Source organism: Leptonotus elevatus, chromosome 8, assembly GCF_054856555.1.
Source record: "Leptonotus elevatus isolate MCC_2025b chromosome 8, RoL_Lele_1.0, whole genome shotgun sequence".
NCBI classification, from domain to species: domain Eukaryota; kingdom Metazoa; phylum Chordata; class Actinopteri; order Syngnathiformes; family Syngnathidae; genus Leptonotus; species Leptonotus elevatus.
The window spans coordinates 5,247,544-5,269,998 of NC_141246.1; the positions used below are offsets into that span (position 1 = coordinate 5,247,544).

The 22,455-nt window shown below is 39.9% G+C and overlaps 1 protein-coding gene across 1 annotated transcript in view; it reads left to right on the top strand.

Annotated features, from left to right (window-relative positions):
- The window catches only part of frem3 (Fras1 related extracellular matrix 3), a 35,424-nt gene extending 14,101 nt beyond the window's left edge, over window positions 1-21,323 (top strand). Inside the window, exons 3-24 of the mRNA XM_086082683.1 lie at window positions 1,653-1,799; window positions 2,120-2,350; window positions 3,477-3,602; window positions 4,753-5,004; window positions 9,299-9,448; window positions 9,521-9,730; window positions 10,906-11,103; window positions 11,570-11,734; window positions 11,804-11,986; window positions 12,086-12,216; window positions 13,481-13,639; window positions 13,858-14,161; window positions 14,234-14,365; window positions 15,537-15,868; window positions 16,686-16,878; window positions 16,962-17,066; window positions 17,313-17,440; window positions 18,538-18,672; window positions 18,750-18,876; window positions 18,956-19,143; window positions 19,775-19,921; window positions 20,039-21,323. Of these exons, the coding sequence (XP_085938809.1) occupies window positions 1,653-1,799; window positions 2,120-2,350; window positions 3,477-3,602; window positions 4,753-5,004; window positions 9,299-9,448; window positions 9,521-9,730; window positions 10,906-11,103; window positions 11,570-11,734; window positions 11,804-11,986; window positions 12,086-12,216; window positions 13,481-13,639; window positions 13,858-14,161; window positions 14,234-14,365; window positions 15,537-15,868; window positions 16,686-16,878; window positions 16,962-17,066; window positions 17,313-17,440; window positions 18,538-18,672; window positions 18,750-18,876; window positions 18,956-19,143; window positions 19,775-19,921; window positions 20,039-20,542 (4,247 nt within the window). The 3' untranslated portion in view covers window positions 20,543-21,323. The remainder of the gene's footprint in view (window positions 1-1,652; window positions 1,800-2,119; window positions 2,351-3,476; window positions 3,603-4,752; window positions 5,005-9,298; window positions 9,449-9,520; window positions 9,731-10,905; window positions 11,104-11,569; window positions 11,735-11,803; window positions 11,987-12,085; window positions 12,217-13,480; window positions 13,640-13,857; window positions 14,162-14,233; window positions 14,366-15,536; window positions 15,869-16,685; window positions 16,879-16,961; window positions 17,067-17,312; window positions 17,441-18,537; window positions 18,673-18,749; window positions 18,877-18,955; window positions 19,144-19,774; window positions 19,922-20,038) is intronic.
- The last annotated feature ends 1,132 nt before the right edge of the window (window positions 21,324-22,455 follow it).

Consider the following 22,455-nt stretch of genomic DNA (forward strand, 5'->3'; position numbering starts at 1 on the left):
GGTAGAGTGGCCAAAAATAGGATTAAAAAAATATATTTTGCATAAGCATTCTAAAGTTTTCCATTTTCGTAATGCCAAGCTCATGTAAGGAGCCTCAGTGTGGGTCCTCAACCCTTCACTGGTTCAACAGGTCCGTTGTCAGCGTGACCACCGATGCGCAACCAAAGCGAGACGACCCCCACCTAACCTCACTGAGCCAAAGACGCCGCTGACCGTGACCCATTTCACATCAAAAGTAGCGGGTCACCCGGCTAGTCATCTCATCTCAGTTTTAGGGCCAATAATCTTAAATATCTCCCGGTCTCTCGGTCAGCGGGCACGAGGGATTACATCTCTGAGTCATGACAAGGTTTCAGGTGTTTTCTCTCAAAAAACTAAGCCCTGTAGATTTACTAAAATTACCAAATCAGACAAGGAAAATTCATTATTAAGTCTTAATTTTATGATGATAAATAATTATTTTGGGGCGAAATTTGACACAGATCAAACTGAATAAGTGATCGAAACGTAAAAATTTAGTTGCAAGATTATGATAATACATTTGTTGCAATTATTTGTTCAAATTATGACAAGATCAAAGTTGTAGTTTTACGATAATTAAGTTGTAAAGTTAGAATGAAGAAAATAAATGTGACAGAGCTCAACCCGAACACGTAATAGAAAATTCAGTTGTGAGATTATGATGTGTCTGTGTTATACTGCCCCCTGCTGGCCAAGGCATGCACACCAGAAGGAGCGGTACGAAGCCCATTGAATCATCTTGATGCCTGAATTGTTTAATTCTTTAATTTCTGTTTATTTAATGATCTTGTTACTGTATTTTTTTATAATGGGCTGGGGAAAATTGATATCGACTCGATTGTGCTTTCGAGCCCAATATCGATTCATGAAAACATAAATTAATTTTTTAAATATCACTTTTTTCCCCCTATCAATTCTTATGAAAATATAATTTTAAAGGACAATTTGTTTTGTATCTTACTGTTTTCTTGAAATTTACTGTTCACACAAATTTTAAAGTATTTTCTTACGTTCATGGAAGACCTGACCTATTGCACTTTAAGACGATTCAGAATATTTTTATTTCATATTTACAATTATTAAATTAGAATGATAAAAATATTTTTATATATTTCAATGTTTGTGTTACATTCAGTAATAAACTAAATTATTTGACCAGTTACTGCCTCCACAAAATGTAAATTGTAAAATGTAAAATGTAATATTTATAGAGTTTTAAGAAGAATTGATGTTCCATAATTAATCAATATCGTATTGAACTGAAGTGAATTGAATCGTTTCAGGAAAAATGGAAATCAAATCAAAGCTGAAATCGAATAGATTGAGGAAATTAGAATCGATAACCAGCCCTTCTTATTAATAACACATTGCAAAAAAAAATTGTTTTTTGGATGGCTTGAGCAGATTCATGTCATTTCTTTAACCAATCTGTAGATAAGATAAGATAAGATAGCATATACTCGCTAGTAACATGGACAGTAAAGTAGCTTGAAATGAGAGCTGCTTCCTGAGACCATATAAGGAAACGAGTATGAGTATGATCATGTTACCGTCTCAAAATTCCTAGTTGACGCCTCAGTAGCCTGGCATGGCGGCTAATAGATGCTTTCCCTTTGCTTTTCTTTCTACAGGCGGAAACAAACTCAAGCCTCAGCCATTCCGGCTCAACTGGGCCTGGATCTCCCTGGAAAGAGAATTCTACCTGGTGGACGAGGATGTCAAATTCCTGGAGGTGACGCTCAAACGTCGAGGATATCTGGGGGAGACGTCGTTTGTCAGTGAGTTTCACGAATCCTGACAGAGACAGAAGTTGGAATAGCATGAGAAAAATAAAAATTTTTTTAGTTTTGATTATATTTCTAAGGCTTACTGGCACCAGAAAAATGAATAAATCGGTCCTGGCATTTTGGCTTAAACTGGCCCACGTGCACGCTTGTGCAACCACTTGCTCTACGCACGATCAAGTCTAAGAAAAAAGCAAAAGAGTCAAAGAATTCCGAGAATCAATTCAAAATGTAGCTTTTAAAAAGTTAGGAATCCCGTGTTTTACTAGGATTGACCACAATCCATACAAATCTTGAATCTGGACTCCGAACAGGCATCGCCACCAAGGACGGCACGGCCGAGAAGGACAAAGACTTCCGGGGGAAATCCCAGAAGCAGGTCCAGTTCAACCCGGGCCAGACCACGGCGTCCTGGAAGGTGAAGATCTTCACCGACCAGGAATTCGAAACGTCGGAAAACTTCCAGATCCTGCTCTCCGACCCGGTCATGGCCGTGCTGGAGTTCCCGGACGTCGCCACTGTGGAGATTGTGGACCCGGGAGACGGTAATACAGCAGCGCTAGATTGAGCCCGTTTATCGACTGCGGTAAAGCTAGAGGCCTCTTCATTTCAAGTTCGCCCTTTCTGTTTGCCCTTTTCTAGGCTTTACGGTAGTATGCACAAAGGGACGACATCCGATTTTTCAAAATAAAAGACAGATTTTCAAAATAAAATCTTACTGACAAGCAGTTCCAAAGATTTTTTTTTAAATGTAAAACCGTTTGTTCACGTTTCATTGGGTATGCGCTCTTGTGGGGTAAATAAGCTCCATGACCTGATATTGAGCTAGAACGTTGATATGTACAGTATTAAGTTCATTGAAAATGAGAGAAAGGTTGAAATGGAGAAAAAAGAGGTGTGTATCATCCAGCAGACATGCTACTACGATGCAGCACTGATTTGGGGTCAATAGGTCACATGACCTGGAAGCTATTGAGCTAAAATGCTAATATTTGCAGGAAAATACAAATAAGCGAAGACCTAAAATGCAAAAACAAGAGGTGTGCATCATCCAGCAGACATGCCACTATGATGCAACACTGATTTGGGGTCAATAGGTCACATGACCTGGAAATTATTGAGCTAAAATGCAAATATTTGCAGGAATTTTTTTTTTTTTAAATAAGCGAAGACCTAAAATGGAAAAATAAGAGGTGTGAATCATCCAGCAGACATGCCACTACGATGCAGCACTGATTTGGGGTCAATAGGTCACATGACCTGCAAGCTATTGAGCTAAAAATGCTAATATTTGTTGAAAAAAAAATCATTAAAAATAAGTGGAGATCTAAAATGAAAAAATAAGGTGTGCAACACGGGGGATACGTCGCAAAATTCCGTGATCTAGAGTATGCCATAAGTATTTATTAAACTGACACATAAAACAAAATGTAATCAAACATTGTATATAATTTAACACCTAAACATTTAAATAAACCATATAATTTCGTTTTATGAAAACCTACTAGCTTAATGCTAACATAGATGAGTTAGCGTAAATTAGCATAGATGTTACGGAAGTGATGAGCTTCAAGCAACTATTTTAGCACAAGGATCATCAAGCTCTTTTTAACCTGTACATGACTTTTGAGAGACGAGGGATTAGTAATGGTTTGTCCTTCAAAAACACAGAGTCGACCGTGTTCATCCCTCAAGCCGAGTTCAGAATCGAGGAGGACGTCGGAGAGCTGCTGGTGCCGGTCCGACGGTCCGGAGACGCCAGCCAGGAACTCATGGTCGTCTGCTCTACTCAACAAGGTAACGTGATGATTGACTTTATTCATAACAATTTGACTTTAGTCGAGTAAATTTGATTTGGATTACTCTTTTAATATTATGACATAATTCTCGTAAAATTCGACCTGCAAATTGTGTTTTTTTTATATTACAATGTTTTCTGTACTGACATAATTCTATTCTCATGAAATGCAGAGTCATTACAACATTTTTCTCTATTATTATATAATTTTGGTATATTACGACTTTTTCCTCTTAGTACTACGACTTGATTCGCTGAATGGAACAACTGTGTAAAGTGAAAATTAAAATGCCTTAAATGTTATGACTCAGACGTCGTATTATTATGACTCCGTTCTCTTCATGACATGACTTTTTTCCTGCAGTATAAAGATTTAAAAGCTATGTTTTTCTTGTAATTGCATGTATTTATTCTTCTAATAATATGACATAATTTATGTAAAATTCAGAATTTTTATTCATTAAAAAATTACATTAAATGTATATTATATGGCATTTTTTTGTAATTTGGCAACTTTATTCTTGTAATATTAACAATTCCCATAATTTAATATTAATACTTAATTTCCAAGATAGTCTTTTTTGCGACTTTATTCTCAAATGTTACTTTTTTCCCCAATTCATAAAATTATTTTCCCCCCACATTTCTATAACTATATATTATGCCATTTTATATTATATTTAAAATGACATCTTTATTTATATCACGTTCTGATTGTAGTCTCATAATTTTATGATTTGATTCTCTTAATGTAACAACTTTTTAGAGTCACACATTTTTTCTCTCGTAAATCTCATTCCGTTGTTTCACCAAAAATAATTGTCAGACACTTAAAAAAATAAAAAAATAAACCTTTTTTGAAAGCCAGAAGAATGTTTGGTCCAATGACTAAAGAGCTATGCAAATTATGCGCTTTTTTTTTTTGTCTCGTAAATGTTGTTTTTTTACTTGGTGACTTAATTCTCTTTTGACTCATAAAATGAAAAATAATAATTCTACGACATATTTTTTCATAATTACAATAATGTGCTGTATGACTTTATTCTGCAAAATATCTGACGTTTTCGACCTTACTTTTTACAGACTAATCTAAATAATAAATAATACATTTAACATTTATGATATTTAATCATTCGTCTCCCGTTCCAGGAACGGCCACTGGGACCATCCCCACCGCCGTCCTATCCTACTCGGACTACATCACGCGTGCCGACGACCACACGAGCGTGCTGCGTTTCGACAAGGACGAGCGCGAGAAGCTTTGCCGCGTCATCGTCATCGACGACTCGCTCTACGAGGACGAGGAGAGCTTCAACGTCATCCTCAGCATGCCCATGGGGGGCCGGGTGGGCGCCTCTTTCCCCAACGCCAAGGTCACCATCTTGGCCGACAGCAATGACGGTGAGTGTAAAGATCGGAACATTTTGCGTATTCCGACAAGTGGTACGGTTCGGCTCGGTTCGCTACAGTACAGTAAACCCAATTCAATGTGGTGTTGCTGTTCCATTCCCGTTAATGGATAGCATTGTATTTAGCTCCACCCCTGAGGGCCAAGAATGCTAATTAAGCTAATTCCAAATTTACATAAATGTATAATTTACTATAAATCTCGAAATGTAATTAGATTTTTTCTCAAGAATTGTATAAAGATTCTTGCATCACAATTAGATTTTTTAAAATTTGATTTATCTTTTATTTATTATCATTTTCAAACTCATAAAGTTGTGATAAAACACGATAACGTCATTGATGCAAAATTAGGATATCAACTTAATAAAATTCACACTATTTTCCGTGTCGATTTTATTGAATTATTTGAAGTAATATATTGGAAAAAAAACTTTTCATTACTTTTGACAAATTTATTCGTGCTATGGTGACTCAAAAGTGACGATAACTCGATATGACATTCGCCTGCAATCCTCTAATGCGCTCGCTTTTCTTTTTATGACGTCATCACAGAAAATTTTAAAAAAACTTCAGTCTTGTAATCTTATGTCATTTTTGTCTGTATAAAATCATTTTAATCTACAACTTTATTTAAAAAAAAAATCCTCATAGATTTTTATTTTGGGAAATTATAATAATAATAATAAACTTTATCGCAGACTCAAAAAGGTCATTTCCATCAGTGAAGTGAAATGCAACAAATGTCTGTATGCTTTTCGGCTCGAGTGCGACTAGAACTAGAATTGTGGGAGTCGCCTGTGATCCAATGATGATCTAGTTTTGCTCTTCATGCAATTATCGCAGAATTACAACCTGAATCCGGCACGTTTGTTTTCAAAAATACTATTTAAATCTCGGAACTCTATGACATTTTCTTGTAATTTCATTGTTGGGAAATAATGACTGAAATCTGCTTTTTTTCCCCCTTATAGATTTTATTTCATTGTTTTTTGATTTAAAAAAAAAATCCTCAATTTTGTCCGATTAGCAAATAGAAATATGACAAATGACTTTCTACTATGTGCTCGTGCGTGACGACAACTCAGTGTGGCGGCTGCCTGTGATCCTTTGAAGCTCTCATTTTGCTATTTTTGGGATCCAGACGAGATTAATAAACCCGAAAGGTACTCAGGCGGCGTCCTAACCAGTCGCTACCGCAAACCCTGGATTATTTCCCAGCTACCGCTTTCACGCACACACGTTCAGCGTGTAGAAACAAGATAAGAATAGACAGGTGTTGGCTTTCAGTAACGCCGGCTCCAGCTTGTGTGAACTCATCGGCACTGAGGGGAAAAACAGAGGGCATCCTTTTGTCTGCACCAGGTGCTGCAAAGAGGAGCTATTGTACCGGGAAACCGTATGGCTGGCATGTTTTCAAGTCTTATAAGGAACTCACCACAAGGAAACAGAGTAGCATATTTTGACTTTATTATCATTTTGACCAACTTTGGAATGGCTTCAAGAAAACAAAATGAAGGTTTTCAAAGCCATCAAAGTCCGTGACTGTATTTGGGCTCTTTCACGGTCGAGTGAGCTACTTTGACAATTACTGCCTTACTGTATTTCTCAGAAAATACACATTTAATTTACTCTCTTAATCCTAATACTCCGTTTGATGTTATTCAGCGGTGGCAAATCCAGGTCCAGAAAGTAAAAACCCTGCCACATTTTGGCTGTAGCCCAGGTGCTAGCTAGCTAGAGAGCTCGCTATCTAACTAGCTCCCCGGATGTTAGGGAGCTAGCTAGCTAGCACAAGCGTAGGGGAGGACAGCAGAGGTGGCAAATCCAGTTCCAGAAAGTAAAAACTGCCACAGTTTGGCTTTATCCCCGATGCTAGCTAGCTAGATAGCTCCCTAGCAGGTAAATGAGCACCATGCAAGCTAGCTAGCACCTGGGGCTAAAGCCAAATTGTGGCAGGGTTTTTACTTTCTGGACTTGGATTTGTCACCTCTGGAGGACAGACCATTTTCTTACGCTCTGTTCGAGCGTCCGTTTTTTTTTTATAAATTCCTGAAAATGTCCGGTTGGAATTGCGTGACTAATAGGAGGTGAAGTACACTGTGTAACTGCGACTGGTACCACAATTTCAAGGCCGTGGCAAGTGTCCTCTTATTTGGGAAATGGGAATAAAGCCAAACTGTGGTAGGGTTTTTACTTTCTGGAACTGGATTTGCCACTTCTGATGTTATTTAGGGAAGACTTTCTGTTTTAAATCACCAGGCTGATCAACGTACGCACTAAGTATGTAAAATTCCTCCTTTTGTGCATACGTCGTTTTCCATTCACTCTTGCTATGATTTCCTGCATTCACTTGCGGGTTTTCCGCACTAGTGTCCCTCCCACACAAATTGCAGGCGGTGGGGCACAATGGAACTTTATGTATAAATTCCCAAGAGACAAGGGAAGACCCTGGGCTATTGCGGTCGGGCTCCTTGGTGGGCCCTTGGGCGTAACGGCCCACCATAAATAAATGAGATTGAGAGTTGTATACGTTAACTTGGACTCTGGCCAGATTCCATTGTTGCAATGTTTGTGTGCTTCTTCCTCCTATTGGCTTTTGAGTGTTAGACGCTGTTAAATGGCAACACTGACACTCTGCCACAAATTTGACCCGTGTCTTCTGGAGCATCACTTCACTTTGGGAGCAAAAGTCCACTTTATTGTGCCTTTTCAGCTCAACACTTATGAATTGAAAATAATGCACAAGGTTGTTTCAGCAAAAAATGGATGTCGTACACAAAAGTCAGACCTTCCTATTTTTATGACAAAGACTTCTTACGATGATCTTACAACTTTTACGAATCTATTCTTGGAAAATTTATTTTCTCGTAGCCTAATACAATTAATCCTGCATATCAGCATAATTGTGGATTTTTCTTTTTAAAAATCTACAGAAAAAAATTACAAATGTTATTTTAACGTTTTTTGGGTGGGAGGCGGGGGGAGGTTGTTTTTTCCCCCAGAGATTTTCCATGCATTTAAAAAATATATTATTTTTTTTATATGCGTTTTTTTGCTATTTGCAGGACGATTCACGAAAAGCAGGAGTTGACTATATTTTGTTTTGGTAATTTTTCTGGCAAATTTACAACTCAAGGAAAAATGTTTTGCTTGTGAAGTCACAACTTTATTCTCATTAATTTACAGACTCTAAAAATACCAAATTACAAACTTTTTATTGTAAAATTTTGATTTTATTCTTGTCGCTTTCTGACTTTATTCTCATGTTTAAAAATAAATTGTCACAATTATAATTTTAGTTCTTAGAATTGTAATGAATTTTTTTTTACCTTTCATACTTCTCCTAATTCAGATATTTTTATCATGTTTTTTCTGAACCTTTGTCACAACTCTTGTAAAATTACTTTGTTCGTAATATTAATTTATTCTCCTATTTTTTTCTCATAAACTTGTAACGTACTCTTTTTTTGTATTATTGTGATAATGTTACAAATTCATTCTCCTAAAAGGAGAACTTTTTCATCGTAAAAAATCTTTTAACTCTCCAAAAAAGCCTCGTTCTGCTACCACTTCATTCTCCTTAAGTCAGAAGGCCGGCATGGTGAAAGGCTATCAGCGGATCTCCTGAGAAGATTATTGGTGTGAAGAACATTTGCTTTATACAAAAGTGAAGAGAGATGAATTGAAGTTGGAATTCCATGGCTCCCTCCCCCTCCTTGTCGCTAATTAGCTCCTCCATCATCGGACAGCAGGATGAATGTTCGCTCATGTGTGAAGTACACACGCAAGCTTTTTGTGTATCGGAAAATCTCCTGAAGGAGTATGAATCCAGACTTCCAGTTAAATGAATGATGTATATATATATATAAAAAAAAAATTATGTTACAAATTCATTTATCTAACATGACAATCGATGGCTTTATCGTAATCTTTCTCATACTTTCTCATATAATTATTATGGCTAAGACAATACCATTTTTATTCTACCCATCATCCCATCTAATCAGATAAAAATTGATTTTGCATACAAATACGCATCTGAAGCTTAGATATTATTTTTTGTCCACTTGGGGTCGCCATCCTCACATTCGATACTGTAGTATCTGTGACTTTGAATGTATATGGCTTTAAAAGGCGGGTCTTCGCCTGCTTAATGACTTGAAAGTCAGCAAGTTAGAGTTTTGGTGTTGTCTGTTGTTGCCTCAGGATAGCAGTGATAGATGAATAAATAAACAGATGTCGACTTTACAATGTTCCAACGACACTATTTCCTGCGTTTTTGCAGAGCCGTCACTGTACTTCGGCGAGCCCGAGTACACGGTGGATGAGAGTTCAGGCTACGTGGAGGTGAAGGTGTGGAGGACGGGCACTGACCTCTCCAAGACGGCCACCGTGACTGTTCGCTCCAGGAAGAGCGAGCCCATCTCGGCTGAAGGTTAACGTTCTACACAAGACTTTGGGATGTTGCGTCACCACCGCGATACTCAAATATTTATGATTTACGCAGCCGGACTGGACTACGTGGGCATCAGCCGCAACCTGGACTTCGCACCTGGAGTAACCATGCAGACATTCAGGGTGACCATCCTGGATGACCTGGGCCAGCCTGAGTTGGAGGGACCGGAGACGTTCGATCTGGTTTTAAGGATGCCCATGAATGCCGTGCTGGGGGAACCCAGCAAGACCACCATCACCATCAACGATACCATCACGGACGGTAAGTCTAGATGGTCCGTATGCATTCATGGTGGTTAGAGACCAAGCTCAGACGTGAATGAACATCAGTTCTCATGTCCACCCACCTAAAAATGTTTGTAATTGCCTGTATTAATAGTCTTAACTAGTGGTGGAAGTCAGTGACAAATATGGTCTTAACCTTCAAGTTTCCAACAAGTCCCAAGTTACTGGAGAAGGCAAAAATTAAACAAGTCACATCGCCACTAAATTTCAAGTAAGCTGAGTCAAGTCATTATTTGGGTGATGCAAGTCTTGAGTCAAGTCATACAATTTGACAACATGAATTCATATATTAGCATTTTTGCACTCAATAGGCTATCTGTGCTTACATTAGTAAGCTACTAACACATTTTTTTATGTGTTATTTAATGGTATGAAACCCATCTTCGTACTGTTTATTACTTTAATGTCATCTCAATGTAACCAACGTGAACCTTAGTTAATGTTTGGCCAGCTATCAGTGAGCTAAATTGTGAAGCGAAACTAGCTTACCTGTCTTTGTAGGTCTTCTTGACAGATGATGTTTTGACGTCAAAACGGGTCTGTTTCACACCGAACAAGAGCCGTACAGTGAATTACTAACATTGAAGTCATATTTAAAAACAAGAGCAACGGGTGACATCATTATTAAAATAAGCACAACCACATCAACTGAGCATTAGCATAAGCTAGCAACCAATGTTAGCCAACTTACCATTAGACTTGCAGAGGCAAGAGGAGACGTGAAACTTGAAATAATTAATTAGTAGGTCCAGCGGGCAGAGTGAAAGTTGTTTGACTTGTCTGGAAGTTGACTGTTGTTATTTTTTTACTTTATCGAATCACCGTGGTGCTCAGGCACTAGATTTTGCGCCAAACCTTGGTGTCAATCAATCAATCAATCAAAACTTTATTTGTATAGCACCTTTCATACATTAAATGCAACTCAAGGTCCTGAACAAAGGAAGTTCGATTTATCTTTGACTTTCAAGCCATTAATGTTGCCTTTTTCCTCCCGTGATTTTGTCAAAAAGAATAATACTTGAACCAAAGTTAAATAATCATTGCTGCTCTCTCCCTCACAGATTTTCACTATTTGTAAAAGGCAACGTCAAATATGTGACTTGAGTCTTTCACCTGTGGTGATATCCTTTGTCTTGACAACCTTGTTTACAGTGCCAAAGGTGCAGTTCAAGGAGGGCAGCTACAAGGTGGACGAGGCTGACGGGGAGGTCAAGGCAATAGTGTACCGCAGTGGCGACATCGGCATCAGGTCCACCGTGCGCTGCTACACACGACAGGGCACCGCTCAGGTGATGATGGACTACAGCGAGAGACCCAACACCAACGATTCCATCATCACTTTCCTACCCGGTACGAGCAATCATACCCCTCGCCATTGTGTACCTGTACTGCTTTCAGAATTCCCACATATGTTATTCGGATTTTTATTACCCACCATTTTTTGCCGTGTAATAACTCCCACTAATACTTCCGATTTACACAAATTTCAACTTGCTTCAAAAATTCACGGCTCCCGGGTTACAAGTGTTCTTTTTATTATTCATTTATCTTTCAACTACAATTAATACTTTGTAATTTTTAACATTTCAATTTACTTAATAAGCATTCAGCTTAGCATTCAGCTATTAGCATTCAGCTATTAGCATTCAGCTATTAGCATTACCACGCAATTTTTGCAGAACTTGCACTTAGTCTAGTATTGAAACATTTTTGGGGCCACCCGATAAGGCAGAATACTAGTCGGGCATGAACTACCTTTTCCTGCTTTGTTGTCACTTCAATGTACAGTACATAATGTTTCCGCACCTCCTCGTAGGCGAGACGGAGAAGCCTTGCGTAGTCAAACTGGAGGACGACTCGGTTCATGAGGAGGACGAGGAGTTCCGCCTGGTCCTCGGATCGCCCAAGAGCAAGTCGCCATACGGGGCCTCGATCGGCGAACAGAAGGAGGCCCTGATCAAAATCACGGACAACAAAGACAGTACGTCACGAAAAACTTGATGAACCAAACCCTCAACAGGTGGGCTCACTGTTTTTCTTCCTGTTTTAGAGCCCATCATTCGCTTCGCTGAGATCAAGTACAGCGTGCGAGAGCCGCAGGTGAAAGGTGACGTCGCCTTCGTCAGGATCCCCATCCTGCGAGCCGGCGATACGTCCAAGGTGTCGGTGGTGAGGGTGCACACCAAGGACGGCTCGGCAACCTCCGGGGAGGACTACAACCCCCTGTCGGAAGGTGAGACCGGCCCACTGGCCGCCTTTTTAACGCCATGTCACGGCACGGACAGGGCACGCTTGTCACGAAGCAGTGGATGAAGGCTGACATTTTCCCTAGACGTGGAGTTCAAAGAGGACGACAAGGAGCATTTCGTGGAGATCGAGATCCTTTACGACGGCCAGCGGGAGATGAGGGAAGCCTTCACGGTGCACATGAAGCCCGATGACAACATGGTGGCAGAGATACAGGTGACGGCGCATAGCTACAAACGCGCGAAAATAGCCCGGCAACAGCTGGCATTGCTGTCAGCGCGCTTTAACCACTATACCTTATAAAAAGCTTTGGAATGAGGCAGGAGGTGGGGTCGAGGGTTAACATTAGATGCAGCTAAAAACAGAATGTAAGCCACCGCGTTGAAATAGCCCAACTAAATTGTGATCCAAGTTCCATTCAAGGCCGCATAGTCCTTATAAAAAAAACATCTGGAGCTACATCACAGGAGGCGCAATTATATAACACACAGTAAGTAGGCAGTGGTTGGGGAATTCATGTCAAATTTGTTGTTTAATGGTTACAACAGGGTTAAGGTCGTTACAGCGTAAAGGAAAAATTGAAAAAAAATTGCATCATGTCATAATGTATTTTGTCCGTACTGTCATGGTAATGTGTTATATCGGATTGTTACGTAACCTATTGTAATTATTGTATTGTATTGCATCATATATTATGTATCGTTTTAAACCGTATCCAAAAGTATTGCATCATAATTTATCTTATTGCAATACTGTATATTGTATCGTAAGGTATCGCATTGTAATGTATGGTATAGTAATTATCTCATCGTATTGTACCGGTATCGTAATATATTAGATTGTATTGCATCGTAATGTATGGCATTATGGCGAACCAAAACTGCCAAAATTTAAAATAAATAAATGAATAAATAAATGAGTTAATCTGAAAATAAAAACGGATATAAAAAATATAATTCAAAAATTAAATACAAATATATATAAATAATATTTAAATATATTTAAAAAAATAAATATATATATATATATATATATATATATACAAGTAAAAATAAATGTCGAAGTAAATACACAAATAAATAGAATTAGATATCAATCAATAAATAAAAACGCTCTGCTCTCACATTTATTTATTTCATGCTGCAGATGCTCTGTCAGGACATAATGTTATTCAAATGAGGGGGCGGTCCTAAACATATCTTGGGTTGGACTCCGAAGTTGCGAACTATGGAGGACCAAAAATCCAAAATAAATAAATAAGAGTGAAAATAAAAACGGATATAAAAAAATATGATTCAGAAATTAAATTAAATAAATAAATAAATACAAATGAAAAAAAAGAAGTAAAGATTAAAAAAAAAAAATTTGATTAAAAAAATACAAATAAATGTGGAAATAAAAACTAAAAGTTGTGTTCCTACAGCTAATCTAATCTAAAAAAAAAGAGTATTGTTGTTGACAAGCATGCCTTGCCTGCTAGATGAACAAAGCCATCGTGTACATCGAAGAGATGGACAGCGTGGCAGACGTCACTTTCCCGGCGGTGCCCCACGTGGTTTCTTTGCTCATGTACGACGATACGTCCAAAACCAAAGACAACCCCAACCCGGTCAACGGCTACCCAGTGGTGTGCGTGACGGTAAGTGAGACACCCCCTTTGTTTCAATATCAGAACGCCAAGACTGCTACATTGCTAGCATGACTTGTTTATGATGGTGTATTGCCCAAAAATTTTTTTTACCGGTTTGATATTGTACTTTTTTGTAATGCGCATTCAATTAAAACAAAAGAGCCAAAAGACCTGATGGGAATTCTCACATCTCAAGATACCACTGTCAATGCTGTCCTGCCTTGTAGGCCTGCAACCCCAAATACAACGACTTTGACAAAACCGGATCCATCTGTTCGGCGGAGAGCATCAACGACACCCTCACCCAGTACCGCTGGCTGGTCAGCGCCCCCACCGGCTCCGATGGTGTGACCAGTCCTATGAGGGAGGTGGACACCAACACCTTCTTTACCAACACCAAATCCATCACCTTGGATTCCATCTACTTCCAAGCGGGCTCCAGAATCCAATGCGCCGCCAGAGCTTTTAATGCCAACGGGGACGCTGGTCTGGAGCTTTCCAGTCCCATCGTTGTGATCAGCAAGGAAGAAGGTGAGTCACTAGTGTGTTGGACGTATCCCCGGTTGGAGGGTGTCTAGTTTATCAACCCTAACCTCTTTGCAGGCATGTGTCAACCGAGGATCCAAGGCACCGTTGGGGCCGAACCGTTCTCTGCGAAGATTCGCTACACGGGCCCAGATGACCCGGACTTCCCCAATCTCATTAAGCTGACTATCAACATGCCCCATATGGATGGTGAGGGAACGCTTGGCTTTACCCAAAAGTAGTGGTAGGAATTAACTCGTTTACTCCCAGCCATTTTCACTGAAGCAACCCCCTTTGCTCCCGACTGTTTTATTGGATTTTGTCTGATTTTGCGAGGCCCACAGAATGGTACCTACCAAAAGATTAGAGTCTCTTCTTTCATCAGGAAAAATAAGTATATTTCTGTTTCCGTTTTGCAGAAATTAGCATTAGAATACAGCTAAGTTTCATCATTACTCACAAACCTGTTCAAAACACTGGGCAAGAGAGCTTTTTTTGCAACATGGCCCTTGTTGATCTCTTATACTCTCCTGCCACCTGGCAGCCGTTTTTTTGTAATAACTACCATTGCTTTAAGCGTCCTCTTCGGGTCAGAGGCTGCATCAAAGCTCTAGCATAAAAAAATAAAATAAAATAAAAATACGTTTTCGGGACTATGGCAATATTTAAAATAGAACGTTTTTGGGAGCAAATTAGTTAACAGACTACAAATGAAGGGTGTCAGGAAATTCAATTAATTTAACCCTAATTAATCTCATGACTTCATTAGTTAACTCATGATTAATCGCAAAATTTATATTTGTTTTAAATGTACAACAAAATGTACAATATTTTTCCCCTAGGTTTTCTACTCTTGTTAATATAAAAGTGGGAAAAAAATTAAATAGAAATATGGCTGCATCTTTTTGTGAGTGATACAGTAATTTTATAATAATTCATAAAATTTAGTTAAAACTAAAAAGATGTACTGTACTGTAAAAAACGAGTGTGATATTGATTTGTGTTGAGGTCATTCTTCTGCCTCTAGATGGCACAATTGCATTTGTAAGACGGTGACAGCTCAGTGCATTTTTCTTTTCATAATAAGAGCTATCTAATCTTTAACATGAAGTAACACATTTTCAAAACTGTAAAATACAACTTGACCCCAGTCTCCACAAATATATGCTTTATTATTAAATGTATTACTGCTAAATTTTGACGTGGATGAGTCTGCTGCGTTGCAACTGGACTTCCCCCAGTACAGGCTTTCCAAGTAAGGGGTGGTCATTAATCGCGTCTTGAAAAAAATTAGTACCATTAAAGGAACTTTAAATTAACTTAAAATTAATGCACTAATTTTGACACCCCACCTACAAATACTTAATTTTATATTTTTCAGGCATGTTGCCGGTGATCTCCACCAGACCCATGTCCAACTTCGAGCTCACACTCAGCCCCGACGGCACCCGCGTGGGCAACCACCGCTGCTCCAACTTGCTGGATTTCAACGAAATCCAGACGGGCCACGGCTTCATCACTGACGCCACCAAAAACACAGAGATTATCGGCGAAACGTCGCCCTACCAGTACAGCAACGGCATGCGCTCGTCCAACTCTCTACGCTTTTACCGGAACCTCAACTTAGAGGCCTGCCTCTGGGAGTTCACGAGCTACTACGACATGTCGGAGTTGTTGAATGACTGCGGTGGCTCCATAGGCACCGACGGACAGGTATGGAAAAAATATTGGCAGAATGTTAGGAAATAGTTAAGTTCAGTTGACCAGATTTAAGATTTATGTTGTTGTTGTTTTTACTAATTAATCGCACAACTTTCTGTAATTAATCGCAATTAATTGCAATTGATTACATTTTTCTACTTCTGCTTCTACTTTTTTCTACAATGCTTGTAAAATCTTGAAATTCATGTAAAATTATCAAATAGAAATTAACAATTAACAATTAATCTCCAGAGTTAACGGGGTAAATTTTCATTAGTCCTGTCAAACTATTTTTTTTTAACTAATTAATTGCACAATTTTCTGTAATTAATCACATTTTACTACTTCTACTTCTACTTTTTCCTTCAAAGCTTGTAATGGATATTTACTTGAGTGAAACCTTGAAATTAATATAAAATTATCAAATAGAAAGTACAATTAATTTCCAGAGTTAAAGGAGTAAATTTTCATTAGTTGTGTCAAACGATAATTTTTTAAAAACTAATTAATCACACAATGTTCTGTAATTAATTGCAATTAATCACATTTTTCTACTTCTGCTTCAACTTTTTTCTTCAAAGCTTGTAATAGATATTTACTTGAGTAAAATCTTGAAATTAATGTAAAATTATCAAATAGAAAGTACAATGAATCCCCAGTTAACGCTTTAATTTTGACAGCCCTGGATTTCATGGATTTCAGGTTGGCTGAATAATTGAAAACGGTTCAATATAGGATCATGGGAATGTTGCCAAGAGCATGTACACTTAGTAAGACTTTAGTCATTTAAGTCCCAAAAAGACTTGACGCCAATATTTTATTTTCCCAGGTGCTCAACTTGGTCCAGTCCTACGTCACCCTGCGCGTGCCCCTCTTTGTGTCCTACGTCTTCCACTCCCCCGTGGCTGTTGGCGGCTGGCAGCACTTTGACCTCCAGTCGGAGCTCAAGCTCACCTTTGTGTACGACACGGCCATCCTCTGGCAGGAGGGCATCGGGAGCCCGCCCGAGTCAGAGCTGCAAGGTAAGATCTGATGCCGCCCCCCTCAATAGCATTCACGGTACGGTGTTTTAATCGCTTGAATGTTTTTTTTAAAACCTCTGCAGGAGCTATGTACCCCACCAGCATGCGCATAAACGAGGAGGGCCGCCTGGTGGTCAACTTCAAGACGGAGGCTCATTTCAGGGGACAGTTTGTTATGGCTCACCCAGGTAAAGACATTGAGAGTGGTCGCTCTATAAATGCAGTCTCCTATTGGATTACCCTACATCCTCTCTTGGGTTATTTCTGGAGTTCCACACTTCTGGGGGAGGAGTAGAGGGGGGCTTCCGGCGTAAAAGTACCAGGTGTCATCCGAGCAAATGTCAGCCAGCGTTTACAGTCCAAGAGGCCAAGACAATATAAAAGGTCAGGTTATAAATATGAGGGCTTTAATGCTATATATGTTCACTTTTTAGGGACCAGCGTGTCTTCCATGGTGATATGCGCAGACCACCCCAGCTTGACCTTCACCTTGGTCCTTGTCAGGACTGAACCCACCCACAACCAGCCCATGCAACAGTGGAGTTTCGTCTCCGACTTCGCCGTAAGTCGGGAAACCACTCAAATATACTTGTCACATGAGTCAGAACGCAGACAAGATGCAGGAATTGGGAAACAGTCTTTACATACAAAAATACAAAGTAACAACAGAGAGCAATGCTGGATTCAGATGACCTCAAAGAAAACACTTGATGGAGAAACCTTGACTAAGAACTTTGATTGAAAGAGCAGAACTGGATGAATGGAAGCATCCTCCAACACAGGCAAGAACCGCTTGGAAACCTCGACATCCTGAGAGAAAATCTCAACTAAGAAAACCTCAACATACTGACAAAAGTGTCATCTCGCTTTGGGCAATGCACATTTCTATATGACAGAATAAAAACGTTTATGACAAAAACAGTTACTAGACAAACTAAGCTTGACCATTGCAACTGACAACATAATAATCAAAAGAGACATAGTAACAGCAAAACAACAACAAAATAAGAGTGATTAGACAAACTAAGAGTGGCTAGTACATGATTATCATAAGGGGCATAGAAACTACAAATATCATAAGGGGCATAGCAAAATACATAATCATCAAAAGAGACATAGTAACTGCATAGCACAACAAGAGTGATTAGCCAACTAAAATGGCTAATACATCACCATAAGGGACATAAAAACCGCATAGCAAGTGACAACATCAACAGGGACATAGTAACTGCATAGTAAAAACAAAACAAGAGTAACTAGACAAACTTAGAGCAATTAATACATTATCATTATCATAAGGGATATAGCAACTACTTAGCAAGTTACATCAACATTATAAGGGACATAGTAACTGCATATCATCAACAAAATCAAAGTGACTAGACAAACTAAGAGTGGTTAATGCATGATGAAAGGGGCTGTTAATTACCAATTCTTTGTTAACCGACGGGTTTATTGGTCCCTTCATGGCCACTTGTTGTAAATTCTGCCATTCAGCTCTTTGTTAGAGAACAGGCAAGTTACAACATGTGCTTTCAAAAGTTTAGAAAAGGTCAAATAGGTTGAAATGTCACCCGAAAGTCGCCGAGCTAATTTTTTGAAAGTAGGATATTTGCAAATAAAAATGAAACGGAATGATTTAGCATTTTGATCCTTTAGGTGCGGGATTACTCCGGGACGTACACAGTGAAGCTGGTCCCGTGTATTGCGTCCCCTAACGGAGAGTTCAGCATCCCTCCCGTGTGTCATCCGAGGGAGCCTCTGACTTTTGACATGGACATTCGCTTCCAGCAGGTAATAAAAGTGCAATTGAAACCAAATTCTCCGAACCTAAAAATCTTGATCAAATTTGATTTTGCCGTTCTCTTCAGGTGAGCGACCCAGTAGCGGCCGAGTTCAGCCTCAACACGCAGATGTTCCTCCTGTCCAAGAAAGAGCTGTGGTTGTCTGACGGCTCCATGGGCTTTGGAGAGGGCACCGATGCCGCCTTTTCAGAAGGTACGACACTCCCACCTGATGGATTTTAACCAGCATTGCGGCTGATGAGGCTCACAATGAACATTTGTGGTCTTTGCAGGCTCGTCGATCTACGGCCGAGTGATGGTGGACCCGGTGCAGAACCTGGGAGATTCTTTCTCCTGTAGCATTGAGAAAGTGTTCCTGTGTACCGGAGCCGACGGCTACGTTCCCAAATATAACCCCACCAATAAGGAGTTCGGCTGTCTGGCTGATTCCCCCTCTCTGCTCTACAGATTTAAGATCCTGGTAAGAACCTGGATTCCTTTTAAGGGGAAGTCAATCTTACACATTTCTTAACAATAATATGTTATATGTGACCAAGTGTAAACATGACATTTTGATTAATATTCCATTTGTGGAATGAGTTATGCGGCAAAATCCAGCTGTTTTTATCCATCTCAGGAGGCGGCCATTTTGCCAACTGCTGTCGACTAAAGATGACATCACAGTTGCTCAGAGCTCAGGCAACGACCAATCACAGCTCAATTTTTTATTTTTTTTTTAAATGAAGATGACATCACAATTGCTCAGAGCTCAGGCAACGACCAATCACAGCTCGACTGGTTAATGAAGCTGAGCTTTGATTGGTTGCTCAATTCAGCCATTTTTATCCATCTCAGGAGGCGGCCATTTTGCCAACTGCTGTCGACTGAAGATGACGTCACAGTTACTCAGAGCTCAGGCAACGACCAATCACAGCTCGCCTGTTTAATGAAACTGAGCTGTGATTGGTTGCTCAATTCAGCCCTTTTTATCTATCGGGAGGCGGCCATTTTGCCACCTGCTGTGGACTGAAGATAACATCACAGTTGTCAAGAATGTTTTTTTGTTTCACCGAGCAATAGTTTTGAATGATTTTCATTTCGCCGCTTCTCAGGACAAGGCCCAGCCAGAAACTCAGGCGACGGCGTTTGGCGACATTGCCTTCAAGGCCACGCTGGCTCAGGACACGGCTGAAGCTCTGCCTTTGGTCAAACAACCAGGATCCGATGGCTTTGCCCTCGCCTCGACTCCGCTATTCCAGGTACGGATGGTTCCCTGTTGCTCAGTTATTCCCAACCACTGGCATTTTCATTCATTTCAACAAATCGACAGTCCGCCCTGATCGCATCCAATTCAAGCGTGTTTGTGTGACATGCAGGTGGCTGCAGGTCGCGAGTGGTACATTCACACCATCTACACCGTGCGCTCCAGCGAGAACGCCAACCGCGGCAAACGTAGCGTGGACTCCTTCCACCACAGCCTGTCTTCCGCCCCGCGACGTCAGCGCCGCGCCGCCCACGACATCGGCGCCGACAACAACCGCGGCACCAACATCCAACACATCGCCCTGGACCGAGCCGACCGCGCGGTGGTCAGCCAGCGCCAGCCCTGGTCCCCGGGCTTGGAGCGCGAGCCTGCGCTCGAGCGCCCCCTAGTGGGGAGCTCCAGCAGGGAGGCCCCGGACAGCTGGACCCTTCCCATGATCGTGGGCCTGGTGGGTCTAATCGTCCTGGCCTGTCTGATCGCCGTCGTCGTGTTGCTACTGTTGCGGCGCAAAAAGAAGGAAAAGAGACAGTTCCCGCCCTACGCCACCTCGTCATCTGCCGCCTACAACCAAGGATCCACCAGAATGTGGGGCGGTTCGGATAGTTCCGAGGTCTAGAGGGCCCATCCATCGGTCCCCTTACCTATTGACTATGATAGTCTCCTCCACCACTGTGCCTTCATTTCCCAACTTGTATAGCACTGAAAACAGTACCAGAACCACTTGACGGGCCCCTCAATGCCAAAATCCACTTTTGTGAGGCCCTGAATGTTTTTCATCTAAACTGATGAAAATTATGATTGAATTCAAACTTACAACATGCGGACGGTGCTAACAACCCAAGCTACAAGATTTTATAGATAGATACTGTAATGCTTCCCAACATACATAGTTCTTCAAAATCACTACTACGTTCATATTCGCCAGGGCTTTGATGTCATCTTGTGGCACCATAGGGTGAGCATAAAAATACGCCGAGAGCGAATTAATGAATAGCAAACTGCAACTGTTCACTGTATATAATGTTGAGCAATGTTGGGTTAACGTTTCCCGAGGTTGTTTGTAGACATGCATGGGGGCCTAATTATGGGTGGTGGAGTAATGGATGTCTGCAGTTGCCCTTTTTTTCAACTGTTCACTTGTAAAAGGTCCCCTCTTCGTTCTTATTGTTTGCAAATGCATGAAAAGTAAAAGAACAAAAACGCTAACTTTATGTAATCAGCTCAGGCAGCCTTTATTTTAACAACATGACAGAATTTTCAAGTTTACTGTTTTTTGTTTGTTTTTAAGTTTATAATTATTATTACAACATTTGACTGTGTCTCATTGACTTGGAATGAATGTTATTGGAAGATGACCTCATTGAATGCTAATGTAATGATTGTTTTACGTCACTACACACACACACACACACACACTCAGTATCAAGGTTTGTAGATATTGTAGTTTCTTTTTGCAAAATGGAGAAATTCATATTTTTGAATAAAATTGTTGAGATTGTGGTTTAAACCATCTCAATGTGCCATATTGAAATGTTGTTTTCTTCTTATTCTGGCAACATAATTACATTTGAGCTTAATAGCATAATTGCCTGAAATGCAACAAACAAGAGTCCACCACTTACCTCAATTCACTCTTTGCGACCTGATGACTTGAGAATCTGCAAGTTTTTAGAAAGCACTTTAAAAAATATATATAGAATTTTAAAAAAATTACTTTGGCAATTACCCTATTAAGCTAATGATACACTAAATGTGTATCGCCATTGATGTTCACATCCTGATGATCCTGATACAGTAGTCGCATGTTGTTCATGTTGATGACAGGAGGCATGAAAATCAGTATAAAAGCCACACTGTAGGCCTGATTTTAAAGTGACTTAAAAAACAAAACAAAAAACATGTCTTTTGACAAAAAAGAAAATTAATAACTAAAAAGCATTAAAAAAAAAAACACTTTCACCCACTTTTAAACAAATTCAATTTGAAAAACAAAAGGCAAAACGAAATAATGTTGAAACATTCAAAACTATTATTACCTTGGTGTCCCACAGAAACCAGAAAGTTTGATGATTTGCCATGAAATGCAAATAGAGTGTTGGAAAATATGGGCAACCACCACCAACAAACCCATCAAAGACACATAGGCCCTGCAATACAATCACAAAATCCAGCACACATGTTCATGACAGGACAAATTCAAATTGAAGAACCTACATGGTGAAACGCACAGGTGGCCATTCCATTGATTCAGGCTGTTTGTATGGGTCTGCCAGAATGAACGAGGACAGCGATTCTCGGGCTCCCTCTAGTGGTATGACAAAAGAATCACTGAATGAAACGTTCAAAGTGCATGTTAAGAGTGACAGGTTTTACTAACCTTTTCAAACCAAGAGGCAAAAAATAATTTGCTTCCTCCCAAACATACTAAAATACTTCACATCATGTATGGCCGTAAGCATATACTGTACATAAAATAATGAGGTACACATACGTGAATTTCCAACTGCAAAGGTGCATAAATTTACTTTT